Source organism: Ictidomys tridecemlineatus, chromosome 2 (assembly GCF_052094955.1).
Source record: "Ictidomys tridecemlineatus isolate mIctTri1 chromosome 2, mIctTri1.hap1, whole genome shotgun sequence".
NCBI classification, from domain to species: domain Eukaryota; kingdom Metazoa; phylum Chordata; class Mammalia; order Rodentia; family Sciuridae; genus Ictidomys; species Ictidomys tridecemlineatus.
The window spans coordinates 75,798,145-75,820,031 of NC_135478.1; the positions used below are offsets into that span (position 1 = coordinate 75,798,145).

General features: G+C 54.7%; 1 protein-coding gene across 2 annotated transcripts; it reads left to right on the top strand.

Moving 5' to 3' along the window:
* Positions 1-3: 3 nt before the first annotated feature.
* Positions 4-12,805, top strand: Mmab (metabolism of cobalamin associated B). Of its 2 annotated transcripts, XM_021720022.3 has the most exons (10): positions 4-190; positions 1,722-1,783; positions 3,995-4,088; positions 6,646-6,703; positions 7,956-8,028; positions 8,229-8,326; positions 8,555-8,619; positions 9,092-9,198; positions 10,702-10,761; positions 12,455-12,805. In XM_021720022.3, the coding sequence occupies exons 1-9, from the start codon at positions 75-77 to the stop codon at positions 10,755-10,757; spliced, it is 729 nt and encodes a 242-aa protein (XP_021575697.1). In that variant the 5' UTR covers positions 4-74; the 3' UTR covers positions 10,758-10,761; positions 12,455-12,805. The 2 variants fall into 2 exon arrangements, with proteins under 2 accessions (XP_021575697.1, XP_005340168.1); XM_005340111.5 differs by lacking the exon at positions 9,092-9,198 and having other exon boundaries at positions 7-190.
* The last annotated feature ends 9,082 nt before the right edge of the window (positions 12,806-21,887 follow it).

A 21,887-nucleotide genomic window follows, 5' to 3' on the forward strand; every position in this document is an offset into this window, starting at 1 on the left:
GGCTGTGGGTGGAGTCATCCCCCGGGCCTGGACGGTGGCCTGGCTGGGTCAGCTCCTGACTAGCGGCCCAGGGCATGGCTGTGTGGGTCCGGGGAGGCCGCTTTGGCCTTCGCGGGTGCCTCGGCGCTAGCAAGCTGCTATGTCCCCGTTTTCAGAGTCGCGGCCCTCAGGGCGTGGAAGACGGGGACAGGTGAGTGTCGGGCTGGGTGGGTAACTCGAACACCTGCAGAGTGCATCGTGATGTCGTCACCTTGGGTACGTCAACATGACGTCCCCAGTGTACTGACGTCACCGTGAGCAACGTGGAAGCCAGTATTTCTTTGCCAGATTTTAATGCAGCCCAGCTGTCATCAGTCAGGGCAGGCCATGTCCCTTGTGGGCCAGGAGGACCCACAGTCGGATTTTGACCTGTCTCCAAAGCAGTTTGTACAGACACACTGACATTATCTCGAGATGGCACTCTTCATGTGCTCTGAAATTTGCACCACTCCCCAAGACCACCCCAGCCTCAGAACCTGTAAAATACCACGAATTAATAATGGGTTAATATATTTTATAGGTTCAGTAATATAACTTTTGAATAACCATATAATGTCACATTTTAATTTTGAGCTATGTAAATTTTATTTTTAAATTTTATTTTTTATTTTTTTAGTTGTTGATAGACCTTTCTTTATTTTATTTATTTATATGCGGTGCTGAGAAATGAACTCAGTACTTCACACATGCCAGGCAAGTGCGCTACTGCTAAGCCCCAGGCCCAACCCCAAGCTATCTAAGTTTTATGTTGCTATTTGAAAATGTTAGTTTGGGGGAATCCTAGGGATGTAGATCAGTAGTAGAACATTTGCCTAGTATGCATGAGGACCTGGGTTTAGTCTCCAGCACTGCCAATAATTAAAAAAGACTGAAGAGGTTGGGGTTGTGGCTCAGTGGTAGAGCGCTTGCCTAGCATGCATGAGGCACTAGGTTCGATCCTCAGCACCACATAAATATAAAATAAAGATATTGTGTCCACCTAAAACTAAAAAATAAATACTTAAAATAAAAATAAAAGGCTGTTGTTCTTAAAAAAAAAAAGTGAAAATGCATATTTTCAAATCCTGTTTTAGTAGTACTTCGTTTCTGAATGTACCTGAAGCCTTGTGGAATGGAAGTGGCCCAGTTTTCTTTCCCTCCAGGAGGCCCTGACTTAGTGGTAGAAAGTAAGAGTTTGGGGAGGGTAGAGGTAACAGTTTAGGCCCTGGAGTAGGACAGTCTTGGAGGTGAATCCCAAGCTCTGCCTCTTCCTCCTTAGGAAAATGAGTCTCACTGTGAGCTACAGTTTCCTCAATAGTAAAATGAAGGTAACAGGTCGTGTCTACCTTTGGGGTTACTGGAGGATTTCAGGATAAATCCAGGAGAGAATGCCCAAAAACTGTGGTACAGGAGCTATGGGGGGATTAGTCAATCAGTTCTTTCAGCAGATATTCATTGAACATCTCCATTGAGCAATGTTACATCATCTCCAGACACCTGTGGGCAAGGTACAGAGCTGGTTCACAAAGGACTTGAAGTAGAAAGAATAGGGGGGACAGAGGTCAACAAGATATTGCCACCCAAAAGGTGGGGTGGGGGTAAGGGCTACTGCTGAGGTTGCAGGCAGAAAGCTGGGACCCACAGAGGTGCCCCTCTGTGTAAGATCTCTCACTCATGACCTCTTGGTGTCTGTTTCTCATTAGGCTACAGCCTCCATCGAAGAGCCCCAAGACCCCCAAGATTTACACCAAGACAGGAGACAAAGGTAGGGTGAAGACCAGTGAAAAATGCAACAAAAGACATACAGCTGACCTCTTTTCAAAGTTCTTCTAACCTCTTTGTAGCCATTAAAAAGTATGTGACGGGCTGGGTGCTGTGACCCATGCCTATAATCTCAGCAGCTCAGGAGGCTGAGGCAAGAGGATCATGAGTTCATAGCCAGCCTCAGCAACTTATCGAGGCCCTAAGCAACTCAGCGAGACCCTGTCTCTAAATAAAATCACAAAAAGGACTGGGGTTGTGGCTCAGTAGTTAAGTGTCCCTGGGTTTAATTCCCAGTTTAAAAAAAAATTATGTGATAGATCTGAATCATATCACAAAAATGTGATGTGAAATGAAAACCCCCAAGGTATGTCAAGTGATGAAAACATGTTTGGGGTTGGGGAGAGGCAGACAGCTCAGTGGTAGATCTACCTAGGTTTGGAAAAAATATGTCTATCAGAATGATACCATTTCCTGAAGTTTAAAACCATGCAGATCACATTTTTTTTTAATCTATACTTAAAAGTATATACATACACCTAGGATATACTTAACGCCATTGAACTATAGACTAAAAGAAAGACCAAAATGGTGAAGTTCACGTTAAGCATGTATTACCACCACCAAAACAAAAAGAAACGTACCCAGGGATGACAAGGGTCAGGTGGTAGTGTCAATGACTGCCAGCCAAGGACCTCCAGGGACCACCAGCAGTGAGATACAGGGGCAGTTGGCTCCTTAGCAGGAAGGAGGTGGCCCAGCATGGGACTCTGAGACACTCCATAAAAGAATGGTGGAGGGGCGGGGCTGGGGCTCAGAGGCAGAGCACTTGCCTGGCACCGGGAGGCACTGGGTTCGATCCTCAGCACCATGTTAAAACACTAAATTAATAAAATAAAAGTATTGTCCATCTACAGCTCAACATATATGTGTATATATGTACATACCTATTTACATATAAATATATTTTTTAAGGAGGGTGTGGAAAGGACTCATAGGGCTGGGCTTGTGATAGGTGGCGTGCGGGAGGGTTCCGGGAAGTGGGGCTCTGCTCTGGATGGGACGCTGTTGGAAAGCAGGGCTGATTATGTCATTGGGTATTTTAATTTTCCCTAGAAGGTAGGAGAGAGGAAGAGGGGATATGGATGCAGCCATCACTCACCTTACCAGGAAAGCGGGTGTTTGGTATTTACATTGTGGAATTGCTCAGCTGTCGCCTCTTTCGTTTTGGTCCTGATCTGTCACAGTCATGGTGGACCATCCGATAGCATTCTGTGAATTCATTTGTGTTCAGCAGAGCAGCCAACCTACCTATGAGTGCCAGGCCAGTGTTGCCAGGCAGGGACCATGACCCACGCAGAGAACCATGGCCCAGGCAGAGGTGCGGGGGACTTTGATTTCCTGTGAGATACAGTGATGATGGACATGTAATATGTCTGAAATGGTTTTCGTCTTAACAGGCTGCTTAGTACATGCTTTTAAAGTTTAGAAGCATACCAGGGAAGAAGTGAGGCTTGCCGTCACCCTGGGAGTGATGGCTGAAAGTGGTGGCAGGGCTCTTCTAGGGCACTAGTCAAGTTTTGTCCTTGGACTGGATGCAATTCATGAACTTGTGCACTTCGGGTTTCAGTTCTTTTCTTTCTTCTTTATTTTTTTGTTTGTTTATTTAGGTACCGGGGATTGAACCTGGGGTGCTTTATCACTGAACTGTATTCCAGCCCTTTTTATTTTATTTTTTTATTTTGGGTCAGGGTCTTGCTAAGTTGCTTAGGGCCTCACTAAGTTGCTGAGCTTGGCCTTGAACCTGCTATCCTCCTACCTCAGCCTCCTGGGATTTCAGAAGATTTCTGGGATGCATGTACCATCACATCTGGGTCAGCGTTTTTCTTTCTTTTTTTCAAAAAATTTTTTTAGACATTGATGAACCTTTATTTTATTCATTTATTTATTTTTCTTTTTTTGTGTGTTTTTTATTCATTTATTTATATGCGGAGCTGAGAATTGAACCCAGCGTTCAAATGCTGGGTCAGCGTTTTTCTGTGTCTCTTGAACTTCATTTTGAACACCTTCGGGCTGGCGGTGAGGTTCAGTGGTAGAGCATTGTCTAGTGTGCACAGACCCTGGGTTTGATCCCCACCACTGCAACAAACACACAAACAGAACACAGCAAGTGGGGGGGACCCTTAATTTGGGCGGCTGTATGTTTTTTCCACAGGGTTTTCTAGCACCTTCACAGGAGAAAGGAGACCCAAAGATGACCAGGTCTTTGAAGCCGTGGGAACTACAGATGAATTAAGTTCAGCCATTGGGTAAGGGAGGTGGGACTGGCCCTGAGGTCGGGTCTGAATGGGGGAGAGTGAAGGCCACGACCGTGGAAGTGTCTGCACTTGAGCCTGCCTGAGCTGGGCGCGTAGGCTGGTCCGCCCCTCCAGGTGCCGGGCTGCAGACACCCTCCTTCCTGGCCCTGCTTGCGCCTGCTTGTCTCGCTGGTCACCGTGTGCAGCTGCCTTTCCCTCCATCCCTGCTTGGATCTCTCACTGCTCAGGTGAGCACTGCACCACTGAGCTGTGTCTCTGAAGAGACAGAGACAAGTTAGTCTGAAGGGCGGTGTGCCAAGTGCCATCCCGTTCGTGAGTGATAATTGTGAAACAGCCAGTGTTTAGAAGGTTGACGTGAAGAATTAGTTGGGATCCGCCAGGCCACACTGTCCCCCAAACCTCAGAGCTTAGAAACCAAAGTTATATTTCCGGCTCGTACCTCAAGCCCATGTCTCTGCTCCACGTGGCCTTGACTAGGGGACCCAGGAGGGCAGGACAGCATTTGTCTGAGACCCTACCAGTCATGAGGGCAGAGGGAAGAGGAGTCCTGGTGAAGCTCACACTGAGTCTTAGATGTCCCAGAGCCATTCCTGTGGATATGCCTGGCATGGGTGGGGTGGGAGGGGCAGCACCTGCTGAGAATCATAGCACAGCCCCCCACGCTCAAGGCTGTGAACAGTGTGAGCACAATATCTCGAGTGCTGGTTTCCAGATCTGACATGGCTCTGTGGTGATAGGGGCACGGGAACCAGGCAGACCTGGGTTCAAATTTAGTACCACTGCCAGGTAGCTGTGTGACTTCAGTCAGACCCCTGGCCTCTCTGAGCTTCAGTTACTGCTCTGTCAAATGGTTGTAGTGATCGTACCCATCTCACTGTGTACTTATGCGATTAAGTGAGATAATTCCATGTTTCCTCCCTAGGACAGTGCCCTGCTTAGCTATTATCATTATCATGATAACTTATGTGTTCACGGCTACCATTTCTCAGCGATGTGCAGACGAGGTGAGATTTTTCAAGGCAGATAACGTCAGGGGTGATAGTCTTCCAGCAAGGCAGAGAAGGCAAAACTCTGTCTGTGGGGCTGGGGAGACAGGGTGAAGTGGGCACAGTGGAGGCAGGATGGGTGCTAACATTGGCCATTCAGAATTAGCAAATGACCTGGGTGCAGTGGCCCATGCCTGTCATCCCAGAGACTCTGGAGGCTGAGGCAGGAGGACTGTGAGTTCAAAGCCAGCATCAGCAACTTAGAAAGGCCCTAAGCAACTCAGTGAGACCCTGTCTCTAATTAAAATGCAAAATAGGGCTAGGGGTGTGGCTCAGTGGTCCAGTGCCCTGGGTTCAATCCCTGGTATGTTAAAAAAAAAAAATTAGCCAATCAGTGAGCAGCATCTTCCAACCGATGTGGGGCAAGAGGTCAGTCTAGAACCCTGACAAAGTCTGGAGTCTTTTGTCAGATATTGACCAGGCACCTCCGTGTGTCAGACACTGCAGACAGCCTTAGCCCTGCCCCCAGGAGGCCACAGACGCCAACGGGGCGCTGCCTGCGGTGGGACGTGGCAGGGGACCAGCACCGGAGGAGCCCTGCTGGCAGCCATCTCCTCGCACTGGCAGTGCCTGGCTGAATTCTGTGCTCATTTCATGCTGATTGGCGATGGCTGGGCAGGCGCTCGGGTCATTTTTGTTCTCCTTTTGTATCATTGTCCACCTCCTCTTTCCTTTCTGTACCTGGGCAGCGGGCCTTTTGACTGGTGACCAGCTCCCTGGTTTCCTGGATTTCTGGAGTCCAGCCCGTGGGAGGCGGCAGCAGGAGGCTGGAGAGGGGTGCAGGGGTCTGAGGGCACGCAGGAGCCTGCGCTCTAGCTGGGTGGCGCCTGGTGGCCCTGGGCGCCTGCCTCACTCGCTGCCTGGAATCCAGCACTCTGTGGGGTGGGGGCCCCTCCCCGTCCCTGCCCCTTCAGGCTCCCCCTCCTGCTATCTCTGGCATGATCACCAGTTCCCGGAACTGCTCACACCTCTGAGCCCCCTGCCTTCCCGCCTCTCCTCCTCCCAGTGCATCCCGGTCCCCTCCAGGACGCTGAGGGGTACAAGAGAGAGCGGGGTGCAGAGGAGGCCAGGGGCAGCATCTTGACCAGCAACTAGGCAGTCCCCCCCCATCCCACCTCCCTCAGCCCCCAGAGCCCCCCTCCAGCTGCCCTGGAAGCCCTCCTGTGCCCTGGCTGAGGCCAGCTGAGCCTCCCTCATCTCCCTCCGCACTGACCTCGGCCTGCAGCTTCCCATTTGGTAGAATGGTCCCCAACTAAAGTCCCCCCACTGCTGGATAGGCCTGTGTCACCTTCTGTTCCTCACCAAGTCCCCAGGACTCTGCCAGGGCAGGTGCTCAAAAGGGAATCACTGGGAAAATGAGTGTGAGAAGAGGCAAGGACGCTCCTGGTGTCAGCAGGAGACAGGGCCCTGGGCTGCGGCTGAACCAGTGGATGGCCTCCACCTGGGGAGCGGTGGCGCAGCCCTGCCCTAGAGCCACATCCTTTCTGTTCGTTTCCTCACAGGTTTGCTATGGAATTAATTGAAGAAAAGGGCCACACATTTGCCGAAGAGCTTCAGAAGGTAAGTGCCGTCCTCTCGCCCCAGGTCGGGGCAGCCGGTGGCCATGACTGACTTCCTCCTCTGCTCCTGCTCCCCTTTCATGCCTCTGGGGCCGGTCACTCCTGTCTGCATGCCTCGGTTTCCCCATCTGTGAAAAAGGGACATGTGGAGATGACCCTCCTCCTCAGGCAGGACAGAGGACAAAGGGCAGCAGCCTCTCCGGCTACAGCTCTGCCCCGGGGGGCATTTGTCAATGCTCAGAGGCATTTGTGATGCCACATCTGGGGTGGGGCCGCTGCTGGCATCTGTTGGGACAGACCAGGAGTGCAGCTGAGTATCCTACGGTGCACCCATCTGTCCCCTCCACAAAGGGTGACCCAGTCCCAAAAGGCAGTAACCCCCAGGCTGAGAAACCCGGGATGAAGTGCCACAGCTCGGGGACACCCTGCAGCAGTGAGCCCAGCTGGGCCTGCTCACTACCATTTCTGAACGTTCCTTGAGAAGGAGCGGGTCGCATGGGGTGGCACATGACTGTGACCCAGATAGCCTGGAGGCTAAGGTAGGAGGATCACAAATTTGAGGCCAGCCTGAGCAACTTAGTGAGACCCTATCTCAAAATAAATTGGTAGTGGGACAGGGTTGGGGTCCAACTCAGTAATAGAGAACCCCTGAGTTTAATCCCCAGTCCCTTGAAGAGGAGAGTTGGGGTCTCTGACTCCTGGAGTGAGTGTCAAACACAGAGATGGGGACAGCAGCTCCAAGGTTTCCATCTACATGTCCCCTGAGGGTAGGCAGCCCAGGCATGGGCTCCAGGGAGCAGATAGGCCTCCTGCTCCAGAGGCCCCGCGGGCCTAGCTGACTGTCTCTGCAGCATCCTGTACACATTGGGCTGTAGTGTCCTGTTGGCGTCTCGGCCCAACCAGTCAGGAAACCAGAGCGGTCAGCTCAGAGAGGAGCAGCACAGGGCACAGGTGCACGGGAGCCAAGGACAGAGCCAGAAGGTTCCTCTTGATCTCCACGGGGGTGCTCCCTGCTCACCGCTGGACACCGGGCCTTGTCCTCCCACAGACTCTGAAACAGCCTCACAGGTCCCCTCCACAGGGGTAGCAGCCCACTACGGGGCCACATGCAGGTTCTGACGGTTTGCCCTTAAGTGTCACCTCATTGAGAGCCCGACAGTCCCACACTCTGTGGCCAGGTGGCACCCCTGCGTGTGGCTCTGTCACTTCTGGCCAGCCTCACGAGTACGTCTTCCCTCTCCTCTTCTCCCCAGATCCAGTGCGTGCTGCAGGACGTCGGCTCCGCCCTGGCCACCCCACGCTCCTCGGCCAGGGAGGCTCACTTAAGTTACTCTCCCACCTGCCCGGCGGGCGGGGGTCTCTTGGGAGCCCAGGGCCACGCCAGTCGGCCATGAAGCCCCGTGGCCCCCGGAGGGAGTTTGGCCCTGAGGGTGGCTACAGTCTGAGACCAGGCAGGCGGAAGGGACTTGGGGTGTTGCTTCGAGGGCTGGGCCTCACGGCTGTTCCTCCTGCTCCGCGACCCTTAGGACACACAGCCTTCGAGGCAGGGCCCACCCTGGAGCTGGAGCAGTGGATTGACAAGTACTCCCGCCAGCTGCCCCCGCTCACGGCCTTCATCCTGCCAGTAGGTGTTGGGGGGCTGCGGACCAGGGGTGCTGAGAAAAGACGGGCCTTTCCACATCCCCCTCAGTAGCCTTTAATAGTGACAGAAGCTGTCCTCCAGCCCCAGGCCCCTCCAGTCCTTCCTGAACCCTCCCCAGCCCTGTGCCCGATGGAGGTGGGTCTCCAGGGGTGCCCAGTAGAGTCCCCCAGGCCAAATATCGCCCAGCCAACACCCACTTTCTCCTTTCAGTCGGGAGGCAAGAGTAGCTCTGCTCTGCATTTCTGTCGGGCTGTGTGCCGCCGAGCTGAGAGACGGTAAGCCCCCCCAGCTGACAGACGGTAAGATCCCCAGCTGAGAGACGGTAAGCCCCCCCCAGCTGAGAGACGGTAAGGCCCCCCCCACCTGGCTGAGAGTGTGAGCCCCGGAGAGGGGCCTTCACGGCAGGCAGGAGGCAGGTGTGGCGTCCTGTCCAGAGGCAGCTCTGCTCCTGGAGACTTTGTCAGCGGGCCAGGGCAGGCCAGCCCCGAGCCCCGTCCTCAGAGCCCACCTGCAGAGGGGAGACAGGCAGAGAAACCAAGGGCTCACTACCCGTGGGCCAGAGGGGCCTGCTTTCTCCTGAGAGCAAGAAGAAGCCAGTGGTGGGTCCCGGCTACTTGAAAGAGTGGCATAAAGGACTCCTTGAGCTCATAGAGAGAAGGAGGGTGTGGGGGCTGCCTGGCTGCGGGGGCCCTGCGTAGAAGTGGTCATAGCCCAGCCACCAGCTGCCGGGGCCTTTCCTTCACCCAGAATGGAAAGCCACCAACAGCCTTTTCAAGGACTTGCGAAGTGCCCAATCACACCCCTCCTCCGCCCGGCTGCCACCCACCTGGAGAACAGAAAGACAGGTCCCCCAGGTACAAGCACCTGTGGGCCAGGCGCTCTGCTCATAATCTCATGGGTTCCTCATTAGAGCCCTGAAATACATGGCAGCCCCTCTTTATAGGAGCCAGGAAATGGGCTTAGAGAGGTGACATCATGACTAGGGTCACCCAGTGGTCCCTGCAGAGTGCAGAGTGTAGTTCAGCCCAGGTCTGTCCAGCCAAACCCTGAGCTCTCCATGACCCCACACCACAAAAGCTTTGTCCTTCGTGAAAGGTTCTTGGTCCAAGACAGGCAAAGGGATCCTGGTAACAGAAAGTTTTAGCTTCAAAAGCAAAAAATATGCTAGGCCCAGGGGCACATACCTGTCATCCCAGGGACTCGGGAGGCTGAGGCAGGAGAACGGTTAGCTCAACGCCAGCCTGGACAACTTAGGAGGACCCTGTCTCCAAGTTAATTAATTAATTAAAAGGGCTGGGGATGTAGTTCAGCATTGAAGTCCCCTTGAGTTCAATCCCAAGCACAGAAGAAATTAATTAAAAATAAAAGTTAAATAAATAAAGGGTTGGGGATTTGACACCCCTGGGTTCAATCCTCATAAGTATTGAACAAAAATAAAAAAGCAAAAAATGTCATTTGTTCGAAGTCGCGTACATCAGTAGAGCTCATAGCAGCAAGAAGTCAGAAACCGCCTAGAGGCCCAGCGAGGGGAGGGCTGAGCAGATGGCAGGTCCCAGAGGCAGGCGGCCACTGCTGTAGCCATGAGCAGCCGACCATCGGGGGCGGGGGGGACAGTGGCTGGGACACTTCTGGTAAAGAACCTCCATGCTGAGTGGGAGGCGCCCCCCCGGGGCAGGCTGGACCCACTTCCTACCTGGACAATCAGCCAGTTGTGTGACCTTAGATGGGGGCAAGAACCCCGAGACTGGGTCTGGGGACAGTGCCGCCCAGCAAGGGTCCTGCAGCAGCAGCAATATGTATGAGGGGCCTGGCAGGGCCCTGCACCTTCTCAGTGCTTAGCAGATTGCAGGCCACTGTCTGAAATGTCCACACAGACTGGTGTGGACCCTGGGAACTCAGAATCGTGGAGAACCGGGAGCTTGGTTGGCTTCGGTCTTTTCTTTCCCATGAAGTTGCTCTAAGCCGTAGTTTAGAACTGGCAGCCCCTTGGGGATTAAGGGTTAGCTTTCCCCTTGGAAGGCTGGGGTGGCTACTCCATCCTATCCAGTTAGGGGCCCAGACCTGGGCCCTGTTGCCCCAAAACCAGTGCACTGGGATGCCGGGCAGCTATCCCACCAACCTCTGCTCTGTGCTCCATCCCTCCTTGGCCAGGCCCTATCTGATGTGTCCAAGGAAAGGGGATTGAATGACCTATTAAGCCCACCAGGGACGGGGACAGTTTCCACCTCTGGTGCTGGCGAAGTTTGTACAGACTGAAGTCGACCAGGGCCATCTGGGAAGAGCTGTTTGGGAGAGGCTCCAGGTCCCTGGGTGTGCTGGGTCCTGCAGCATGGCGTGACTGTGTTTTCTCTTCTCAGCGTGGTGCCTCTTGTCCAGACGGGAGAGACGGATGCCAATGTGGCCAAGTTCTTAAACAGGTACTTGAACAGGGTGGGGGCGGGTCTCTGCTCTGACTCTAGGCATGTTTGTGGGACAGCACCCCAGTGGTTCGGGTCTGCGGAGCCCTGCAGGGGCCGTGCTCACTCGCCCACCCCTCTGCTCATGTTTGTGGGTGTCTGCTGCATGCCAGGCACGGTGCCAGGTGTTGGGAGCAGCTGTGGAGGAGACAGACATTGTCCCTGTCCTTGGCGAGGTTGAGATCTGGTTGGAAGAGACCACTGTAAAAAATAGCAGAAACCAATAAGCACAGAGGGACAGGCTGGAAGCAAGCGGCTCCTGGAGGCCAGGTGGTCAGGGGAGTCCTCACGAGGCATCTGACAGTGACTCCCAGGGAGACCAGCCAGTCTCCCTTCCCAGAGACACTCCAGGGCAGCAGAGAGGCAGGCCCGGCCAAGCTCGGGAGCCCTGGTGCAGGACCCAGTGACCCAGGGAGGACTCCCTCTGCCTCAGCAGCCTGAAGCCTGCTCCACTGGATTCGCACCCCAGAAGCTGTCCCAGCCGTGCTGTGAGTGACTGCATAGCAGGCGTGGCTCCTGACAGTGGACTCCCCTCTCGCTGGGTCGTGGCCTTGGCTCGGCTGGCTCCTGACCAGCTCCTTCCTCCTGGGAGGCGCAGACCCCCGACCAGCAGCTCCATCCCACCTTTGCAGACCCCCCACCCCGCGAGCCCCTAAGGTCTGCAGTGGCATGTGGCCAGGCAGCTCCTCCCCCGGCAGATGCTACGGAGCCAACAAGAAACAGCACGTCACTGCCTCCAGGAGTTATAGGAGGGGGCAATACCCAGAGCAGTCTCCCCTACTCTCCCCAAAGAGCCAGCAGTGGGCCACCAGGAGTGGGGGGGGCGGGCCCAGGGGCTGGGCATGGTCAGGGAGGTTCTGTGGCGCTGACCTCAGGGAGGGGGAGGGCTTGGTGTGGCAGCGGCTGACGGGGACAGCCTAGATGGACCTGAGGAAGCACCTCACGGCAGGCATGGCGTCCCATCCTGCAAGCTCTCCACCAGTTTCCCTGCAAAAGGCCCCCTGCCCGGAGGCCACCACTGCTCGGGCAAAGGAAGGAGAGAGAGTGACTGTGTCCTGGTCACTAGAACACTCCAGGCCAGTGCTTCCCAGGACACCTTCAGTTGTCACAGCTGGGTGTTGGGGTGCTACTAGCATCTAGTGGTAGAGACTGAGGCTACTGATACCCTACGATGCCTAGGACCACCTGTCCTCAAGGAATGATCCAGAATGTCCTACTACCAAGGTCAAGAACCCTTCCTTCTCAAAGTGTGGTAGCTGACCAGGACTCCACCTGCAGAATCCCCCTCCAGAATGGGAATCTGCATGTCACACGGTCCCCGGGTGATCCGTGCACCCTCGTTTGGGAAGTAGCAGTCCTGGTTACTCAAAGTGCACGAACCAACCCAAAGGGTGGTCCAGAGTTCCCGCCCGTGGGGTCAGGGCAGGTCAACAGCAGGTCTGGCAGGAACTGCCCCACCCTGGTACCAAAGTTGGGCCCCTGGCTGTCACAGAAGCTGACCTCAGTGCCACCCGTCTGACCCAAGAGGGCTGGGCACATGCTGTCCCCACACACAGTGCTCCCGGGGCTTCATGGCTCCTCCTCGTAGGCCGCAGAGGAAGGCCCATCGGCACTGACCCCGTTTCTCTTCCTCTCTGCTCCTCTGTCCCCGCAGACTCAGCGACTACCTCTTCACGGTGGCCAGATACGCAGCCATGAAGGAGGGGAACCAGGAGAAGATATACAGGAGAACGGCCCATCGGACGGAGACCCAGGCTCCTTGAAACGCCACCGCGGGGGTTGTGGGTCCCTGTGGTGACGGGCAGCTTGCTCTCCAGCGTCCTGGTTCCTGAGGAGCTCGTCTTGAGGTCTTTGCCTCGCAGCCCCTGCCACCTCCCTCGAAGGACCATGGCCCCTGAGATTTCTGCCCCTGCGTCCCCAGGGCGTCCTGGGTCTCAGAAAGGTCAAGGACAGCCAAAAAGAGGAGGGGCCACGTGGGAAAGAGAATAAAAGTGGGGAGGCTTGAGCCACGTGTGTGCGGGTATGAGGGGGACAGGGAGCGGGGACAGCGAGCGCTGCCGGGCCAGCCTCCCGCTCCAGCTGCGGTTGTCAAGGATTTGCAGTGGCACCAGAGGCCCTTGGAAGTGTAATCATGATTTACCTGTGCCAACGGGGCTTTAAATGTCACATTTATAAAGGGGACAGCAGGCTGGATTTGGAAGTTTAGTTCACCTCTGAGCCACCCATCACTGCCACCGTGTGGGGGAAGGACAGCTGCAAATTGACAGGTGTGGCTTCAGAAACGCCACCCTCCATGAACTGAGTGTGGGGTGCAGCTCAGAGACCCTCCATAGTGGGGAGGAGGCCCTGGGGGAGCGATGCCGCTTCACATAGAGACGCCCCTTCCTGCCAGGGGCCGCGTGCCAAGGGCAAGTGGCACTGTTCAGCTTAAGGAAACGAGACCTTCAGGCCGGGCCAGCCAGGGAGACTGCGAGGCCTGCTCTGTGCTCTGAGATCCGTGCCAGGCCGGGTGTCATCGCGTGTGTCACCGCTCCCCTCCTGCTATGAGATGACACCGCCAGTGCCAGCTGTGTCCTCGGGAAGAGGGATATGTATGAAGGGGAAAGGCAGCCGTGAGAACCTGAGGATGTCACGCTGCTCATCGCAGGAAGTGACTTCCAGAAGGGCAGGAGCAGCCGGGCTGAGGTGCCTGGTGAGCTGGTCCCGCAACCGGTCCTTCCTCGAGCTCCTGCTGAGGCCCGGGCGGCTGCTCACTCCAGCAAGTGGGCAACATGGCTGCCAGCTGCGGGCACGCGTCCACCTCCCCCACCCTCTGCTCACTTTGCCAGCGAGGCAGGTGCATTGGGTGCCGCTGGGTCCCTCTGTGGCTGATGGGGTGCCCCTCTGAAGCCTTGGGCAGAGAGTGAGGTCCAGGTGCCCAGGAGCGAGAAACACTCTCTCCAGGAGGCGGCCACATCCAGTGCCACCCACCCCCTGGTTAGCATGGGCTGTGCAGAGGTGGGTGCTGGCTGTGCCAACAAGACTGGAAGCGCCCCCAACTGCTGTGCCACCTGCACGCCCAGATGGGGAGCAGGGGTCCGAGAGCCTGCGGCCATCACAGCGCTGCCCACAGCGCCAGATCCACCAGGAAGGGGGACGCTGTACTTGATGAAGCAACAACCCACGCTGCTGGCCAGGGTGAAGGACCAAGGAGTGCCCAGGGCCTAGGACGTTCTGGAATAATGACCTGGAAACGAGGGATTTCGCCAGACACCCGCAGGGGGATCTTACCTCAGGTTCCCAGGCCCCGCCTCTGGCCCCATCTTCCCTTCCATCAGCAGACCTTTCCCTGGGAGACCAGCCAGGGACACGCAGGCAGTTCAGTCTGTGTCCCCAGCCCAGGGGGAGCAGCAGGTTGGCTTGGGTGACCCAGAGAGTGGGCTGTTTGAAAGTGGGAGGGCCTTCCAAAGCCACAGAGGAGCCCCCGCAGAAGGAAAAATGTGTCCCACTGAGTACACTCATCAAAATAGCCTCCCAGATTTCAAATCAAGTGGGAAAAGTTAGTAAACGTTCATAGTCAAGACATCTAGCCAGGGTTTCCCAACATGTTAGCGCACAATCGGCGACCTTGGCTGGCCTCCACCTCACAGGGTAGCAGGGGGTTGTGACACAGCAGCTTGTTTTATTTAGAATGGCAGTACCCACTGGGCATCGTGGTGCACGTCTGTCATCCCAGCGGCTCTGGAGGTCGAGCAGGAGGATCTCGAGTTCAAAGCCAGCCTCAGCAATTTAGTGAGGTCCTAGGCAATTTAGTGAGACCCTGTCTCTAAATAAAGAAGGACTGAGGATGTGGCTCAGTGGTCAAGCTTGCCTTCATCCTCCAGCCCAAAGTCAAGTCAGACGGCAATACCAGAGGTATCGGGGGTTTCTGTATATTTTGAAATCTGGACCTCACTCTCTGCCCAAGGCTCCAGAGGGGCACCCCGTCATCCACAGAGGGACCTGGTGGAGCCCAATGCACCTGCCTTGCTGGCAAAAATAATCAGGAGGGTGGGGAGGAGGAAGAGCAAGGGATGGGAAGCAAGGGTGGCACACATGTAGTCCCCGCAACTCGGGAAGCCGAGGGAGAAAGGCAAGTTCAAGGCCAGCCTTGGCAACTTAGCGAGACCCTGTCTCAAAGTAAGAATCAGGGCTGGGGCTGCAGCTCAGTGATAGAGCGCCTGCAGGTTCAACCCCCAATACAGAAAAAAAAAAAAAATATATATATATATATATATAAAATTTATGTATATATAAATTGCATGAAAACTCACCTTGATCACCAAGTGTCTTGGTGCTCCCATAGCGTGCACCCCAAAAAGTGCCTCGCCCACCCTGCCACGTCCAGCCAAGCTCCCTGGAACCTGGTATCATTCTGGAGAGGAACCCGTGACAAGGACGCCAGCCAACCTGGCAGAGGGTCTGCCACGTGCTGAGCCCCCAGCGAGTGCCCCACCCCTGCGGTCTCCTGAGCCTCACTGCCCCCCCAGGGAGGCAACCTAGGGGCTCTGTTTGGCAGGTGGGGGACAGGCTCCGAGAGCCAGCCTTGGTGTCGAGCCACCCAGCCCCGCGCCTTGCTCCCGCCGGCCGCCCCTTGACAGTCCCCTTCATCACGCCCTGGGCTGCAGTGAGCAGGGCCAGGTGCTAATAGATCCTGCTGTCCCATCGCTCAGCCTGGTTTCCCTTAACTGATATTTCATGGCCATTGTTAATGTGCGCTCTTCACTGAGTGATTTCCACAGCCCCAACTTGTAACACATCCCCATGACAAACGTCCCCAGCTCCGAATCCCTCGTCCGCTGCAATGTCACCCTCGCCTCCTCCCGACATCTCCCGACAGCCCCTCCAGTTTTATGATCGCTCTGTCCCAGCGATCACTACTGAACCTTTAAGGATCCAGACCCATTTCAAGTTTAATTGAATAAAATTCCTTGTATAATAAATTCCACAGGAACACTACATAAATCTGGGCCTGGAAGGATTTGTGGCTCATCCCTCCCCCACGACGGGGACCTGAGCATCTCGCTGGCAATAGAGGGCCCTCGCTGTCCTGTCTTGATCAGCCAAGGAAATGAGTCCCCTTCGCCATCCGGTGGGAGTGTTGCTGCCCGTGCTTTGATCTGTTGCTTTTCTTCTCTGACAGCCCCTCGCGGAAGATGGTACTTCAGGCCAAGGAGAGCAAGGGATGGGCAGGCTGGGGACCAGGAATGCAGGGGATGTCCCTTGTGTTCCATCCACTCCTCAGAATCAGAGTTTCCAAAGTTGTCATTCATGTGTCACCTTTTTTTGGATGGGGGACTACCAGGGATTGAACTCAGGGCACTCGACCACTGAGCCCCATCCCCAGCCCTATTTTGTATTTTATTTAGAGACAGGGTCTCACTGAGTTGCTTAGGGCCTCGCTGTTGCTGAGGCTGGCTCTGAACTCACAATCCTCCTGCCTCAGCCTCCTGGGCTACTGGGATGACAGGTGTGCACCATCCGGCCTGGCTGTTTGTCACCTTTTGAATTCCAACAAAACTCCCTCACACTCCCCCTAGACAGAAGCACACACATGCTCGCACATTTTCATACCCATTCCTGGAGTCCCCAGGTAAAGTAACCCAGGCCATCGGAGCATGGTGGCACTTGCCTGTAGTCCTGGCTGCTTGGGAAGCTGAGGCAGGAGAATCTCTTGACCCCAGGATTTGACCTCAAACTGGACAACACAGCAAGATCCTGTCTCCAAAACAAACAGTGAAACAGCCCGAGACACCCTCTTCAGGAACTTGGTGGAGATTCACGGGCCGCCTTCTCCAGCAGCAGGAGCACTTGGGCCCGGTAGGGAGAGACCTCTGACGCTTGCAGAACTGTGGGGGCAGCGAGCGACCCGCTTGGCCTCGTCCTAGTTCCATGATTCGGGGCCAGGCACTCCGTCTTCCTCGCTTGTCTCTCCACCTGTAGAACAAGAATGATGGCATCCACCGTCACCCAGGGATCACTTCGAGAATTTAATGAGGTAGTATTTACCAGGGCTTAGCAGCTTCCTGGCAAACATTAGCACTGATGGTCACAGTGCTCTTACTATTATTCTTCAAATCCAGAGTCCACTTGGCCCCTTCCATGGGTCACCTGGAGCAACTCGTTGGCCACTCTGAGCCGCACTTTCCATCTTCTACACTCGGGAATGATGGTGTCAACTTCCAGGGCTGGGGCTCAGTGGCAGAGTGCTTGCCTAGCATGTTGCCTAGCCCTGGGTTTGATTCTCAGCACCACCAATAAATAAATAAAATAAAGGCCCACTGACAACTAAAAGAATTTTTTAAAAAATGTCCACCTCCAAAGGTTCAGGAAATAAGTCCATGGGTCTGGCACAAGGTAGCAGCTCAAAAAAATTAGAAAGCTATTGACGTTGAGTTGTGTCTTACACTTTTCTGAACAACGCTGCCCCCATTTAATGGAGGGAGAAATTGTGGCCTGAAGAGAGGAACTTGATAGGTAAATATCAGTAATAACCTCAGATTGAGCCCTGACAGCCATCCCCCGGCACGTCCTCCCCACGACAGCCCCCTCAAGTGGACATCAGCATCTTTGTGTCCCAAATTCAGAATCTGAGGCACAGAGACCTGGCACTTTGGCTGTTGCCACACAGCAAGAAAGAGGCCAAACTTGGGGACCAGGAGAGACCCTCAGTGCCAGGAGGGCCTGGTGGAGAGATGAGAAGCAAGTGCCAGTTCCTGGTGGCGAGGGGGTGAGGACACCCTGGGAGCTGCCTGAATAAACAGCACAAAGACATCCGGCTGGTTCAGGACGCTGGGGGCACAAGGTGACCTGTCCCCGACCAGCCCCACCAAACAGCTCCCAGCAGCTGCTCCCAAGGCCGGGTCGTGGGCCGCCATCGCTGGCCATCTGCACTGCCCACGTCCCTCCCCGGCTGGCAGGTGCCTGTATTTGCGATCACCTTGGAAGGGTCGGGCAGACATATGTTGCTAAGGGTCGTTTATTCTTGTTTATAAAATTTATGGCTTCGCCTCCATTACCCACTGTCGAAACGGGAAGGATCGGCCCCAAAGCCTCTTGCCGCATGACTGCCTCAGACGTGGGACATCTGTCAACTCCGTGGGAGCTGTACGGGGGAATGAGCGTCACCATAACTCAGAGCTGGTGTCCCACCACGGGGCCTGCAGGAGCGACAGCCTGCCGGGCCGTGGGAGGCACGAGGGTGGGGCTGTGGGTGACCCATCCAGGTGGCCTGGAGACCCTGCCCCAGCCGGGCCACTGACATTCAGAGTTGGGGAGGGGGAGAGGGCACTTGATTTCCATGGCCTCGGGTCCAGATGCAGGACCCCAGCAGCAGGAGAGAGGTCTGAGCCTGCGGCTCTCCACCTGGAGACTCCAGGGAGACAGAATCTTGGGCCCTTGCGTCTGGTTGAGGGGGACGGAGACGGGCACCGAGCCTGGGAGGGCGATTTGGCAACATGAACGAAAGACCCAGAAATGTGCGGGAGAATTCATGAAGGAAAGCCCTGAATAAGGACAAGGAAACATCAGCAGCCACTGGAGACAGTGGTGCCGGCAGGTGACGCTATGGGAGAGTGGCCCCAGTCCTGAAGTGCAGAAGAATGGTGACAAATGATCTAAGCATCATCCAGATCCTGGGAGAGAAATATGGAAACACAGAAAGATCTCCAGGGTCCTTTCCAGATGTTAATGACACTCACCTCTAAGGGATGTGACTACGGGGGATTTTAGCCTGTTTCAGTTTTTCTGAAGTTTTTAAGTTTTCTACTATGAAATTAGGTTAGATTTGAGAAGGACTTACCTGTGTAATAAACACAAGTGTTTATTACACAGGTAAGTCCTTCATCGTCCTCCCTGGGATGACTGGAGACATAAGAGGAGCCCCTGGAAGATAGAATCCCCCAGGCTCCCCACCTCTGCCCAATGGACGGGGGACCCTCCAGGAGCCAGAGCCAGGGGACTGTCCAAAGTTGGAAGGCTGGAGAGCAGCTCTGTGCCCGCTGCAAGGGAGACAGCTGGCCACCTGGCCTCCACCCCAAGGCAACAGAGGAGGGAAGGGAAATGACCCTGGAGGAGCCCCAGGGAGCGGTCACACCAGCTTCTCAGCAAACTGCGCAGTGCCCGCCCCGCCCTGTGGGCAGCGCTCCTCCACCCACACGGGGCTTGAGAGTAGGCAGCAAACTGTCCTATTAATTCTGACGTGGACTTTCATCCTGCAGAGTCATCATGAGGTCCCCAGGCACAGAGGCACCCTGAGGGCAGACTATGGGCCCAACGTGCTGCAATCAGCATGTGGCAGAACCAGCACTCCATCCGGGCTTCTCTATCAAAATCCAGCTTCCTTTGACCCAGTTATTTCACTCCTTGGCATGTACCCAAAGGACTTAAAATCAGCATACTAAAGTGACACGGTCACAACAACGTTCATAGAAGCTCAATTCACAATATTTAAGCAATGGAATCAACCTAGGTGTCCTTCAACCGATGAAGAGATGAAGAAAACGTGGTATTTATACACAGTGGAATATTACTCAGCCATAAAGAAAAATGGAATTATGGCATTTGCTGGTAAATGAATGGAACGGAAGACTATCATGCTAAGTGAAACAACCCAAGTCCAAAAAACCAAAGGCCAAATGTTCTCTCTGACATGTGGATGCTGACTCACAATAGTGAGGAGGAAAGGGAAGATGGGAGGTTCACGGGATTGGGACAGAGGGGGATGGGGAGAAAGGAGGGGAGATGGGAATAGGAAAGACAATAGAATGAATCGAACATAACTTTCCATGTTCATATATGAACACACGACCTGGGAAACTCCACATCCTGTGCAACCACAAGAACAGGAAGTTAGACTCTAGGTACATATGATATGTCAAAATGCATTCTACCATCATGTAGAACTAAAAAGAAAAAAAAATAGATTTAACCGCTCCCCCCCCCCCCAATTTCCTGTCTCTTCTGTTCTGCAGGGAGCAGGGAAGGGCTTATCCCAGGAAGGAAAGAGACACCGATTCCAACTGAAAAAGCCCCAGGCCGGGCCAGATGTCACAGGAGGGAGGCTGGTGACCCAGTGGTAATGCCTGCCACGGCCCTGGAGGGAGGAACTGGAGTAAGTGGCGAGCTCTCGACATTTCAGCAAAGCCCTACTGATTTTGAGGGAGGGGAGACTCCCGAGGGAGACGCAGGGTACTCCAGACTGCCCTCCAAGCCCACCCCTAAAAATGGCCCTCCCAGCCCGAGGCTCCCCAAGAGCGCCAACTAGCAACAGAGCAATTTCTCAGCGGTCTGAGGTGCCACATCAGGGCCATCGATCTCTGAGAGCCAAACACTTACAAATCTGACTAATTAATGAGGCGCCTGATGAGCTCACCATCATAATTCAATATGAGTCACACTCTACAGGAAAGCGTGCAAATCCAAGACTCGAGCCCCTGGGACATGGCGTGCTGTCCCCCGCCCAGCCTCTGCCCTCTCAGTCTCCTCCCTGGGTGGCCATTCCAGAAGCTGCCTCCCTCTGGCTGCTTTGACACCGCCCCTAGGGTGCTGTCCCCGCTGTACGAGGAGCCACTTCCAACTCCCTTCCCTTGAGGTGGCAGCATTTTGGGGGACTTTTTTCCAGGGGGACATTTTTGGGTTTACAGTTTATAATGCCCTCCAGTCAAAGACCACCAAGGAAACCCTGGCCGGGTGCAGTGGCACACGCCTGTCATCCCAGAAACTTCGGAGGCTGAGGCAGGAGGATCGTGAGTTCAAAGCCAGCCTCAGCAACTAAGTGAAGCCCCAAGCAACTCAGTGAGCCCCTGTCTCTAAATAAAATATAAAAAAGGGCTGAGGATGGGGCTCAGTGGTTGAGCTCTTGGGTTCAATCCCCTGTACCAAAATAAATAAAATAAAATAAACATATATATATATAAAGAAAAGAAAAACCTGGTAGGTGAAGAGTCATAGTATTTTTTTCCAGAAAACACACACATCAAGGGGAACTGTGGGGCATTAGGAAGAGGCTGTAAGAAAGGACTTGAGGATTTTGACACGTGTGGGTGACTTGGGAGGGCTCAGGGAGGCTCTGGGTTGGACGGTGTCAGGGAGCAGGGCTAATCCCAGGGCAGGTGCCCAACAGTATTTACAGAATGAATGTGAAAGAATGGCACAGGGCTCAGGGCAGAGCACTTGCCTCGCATGTGTGAGCCCTGGGTTCGATTCTCAGCACCACATATAAATAATGAATAAAGGGCTGGGGATGTGGCTCAAGCGGTAGCGCGCTCGCCTGGCATGCGTGCGGCCCGGGTTCGATCCTCAGCACCACATACCAACAAAGATGTTGTGTCCGCCGAAAACTAAAAAAATAAATATTAAAAATTCTCTCTCTCTCTCTCCTCTCTCACTCTCAAAATAAATAAATAAATAATGAATAAAATACAGATTCATCAACATCCAAAAAAAAAAAAAAAAAAAAGAATGGCCTCAGTTCCCAGCCTCGGTTCCTTTCTTCCTGGGTTCTCTCTGAAGACTCCTGGGTGCGCTGAGGGAGAACAGGCCACTGGTTGTCCTGAGCCCAGCTCTGTCTCTGCTCCCCAGGATCCCGGGCGTCCCTCTGCCCATGGCCTGGCCTCCAGCCCTCGTCTGCCCATACATTTCTTTTCTGAGGGGCTGAGCTGCTGGCAGCCGGAACCCCATCTAACAGACGGCCCTCGTGGAGGTTTGGGTACAGGCGTCCAAACATCCAGCTTAATAATTTGAGCCCCTCCGGGTGCACATGGTGAGCTTCTGGGACAGGCCACTCAGCCCGTTCACCAGAGACCACTGTTCTAGCAACCACGAGGGAAGGCCAGGGACTCAGGCCACTGAGCAGTGGCACATGCACTGTCACTGTTCCGGTGCCTGGGGGCTGAGGGACAAGGCATTGGTAGAGGAGACCCCCTGTGGTGTCCCCTTCAATGAATTGTGTCCCCATGTGCAGCAGAGAAGTCGGAGTCTGCAGTGGACTCCGACCGACCGTGTCCCTCCTGGGTCCCTGTCCCTCCCGGCACCCGCTGAGCTTTACAGGGTGGGCGGGAGGGGTGCAG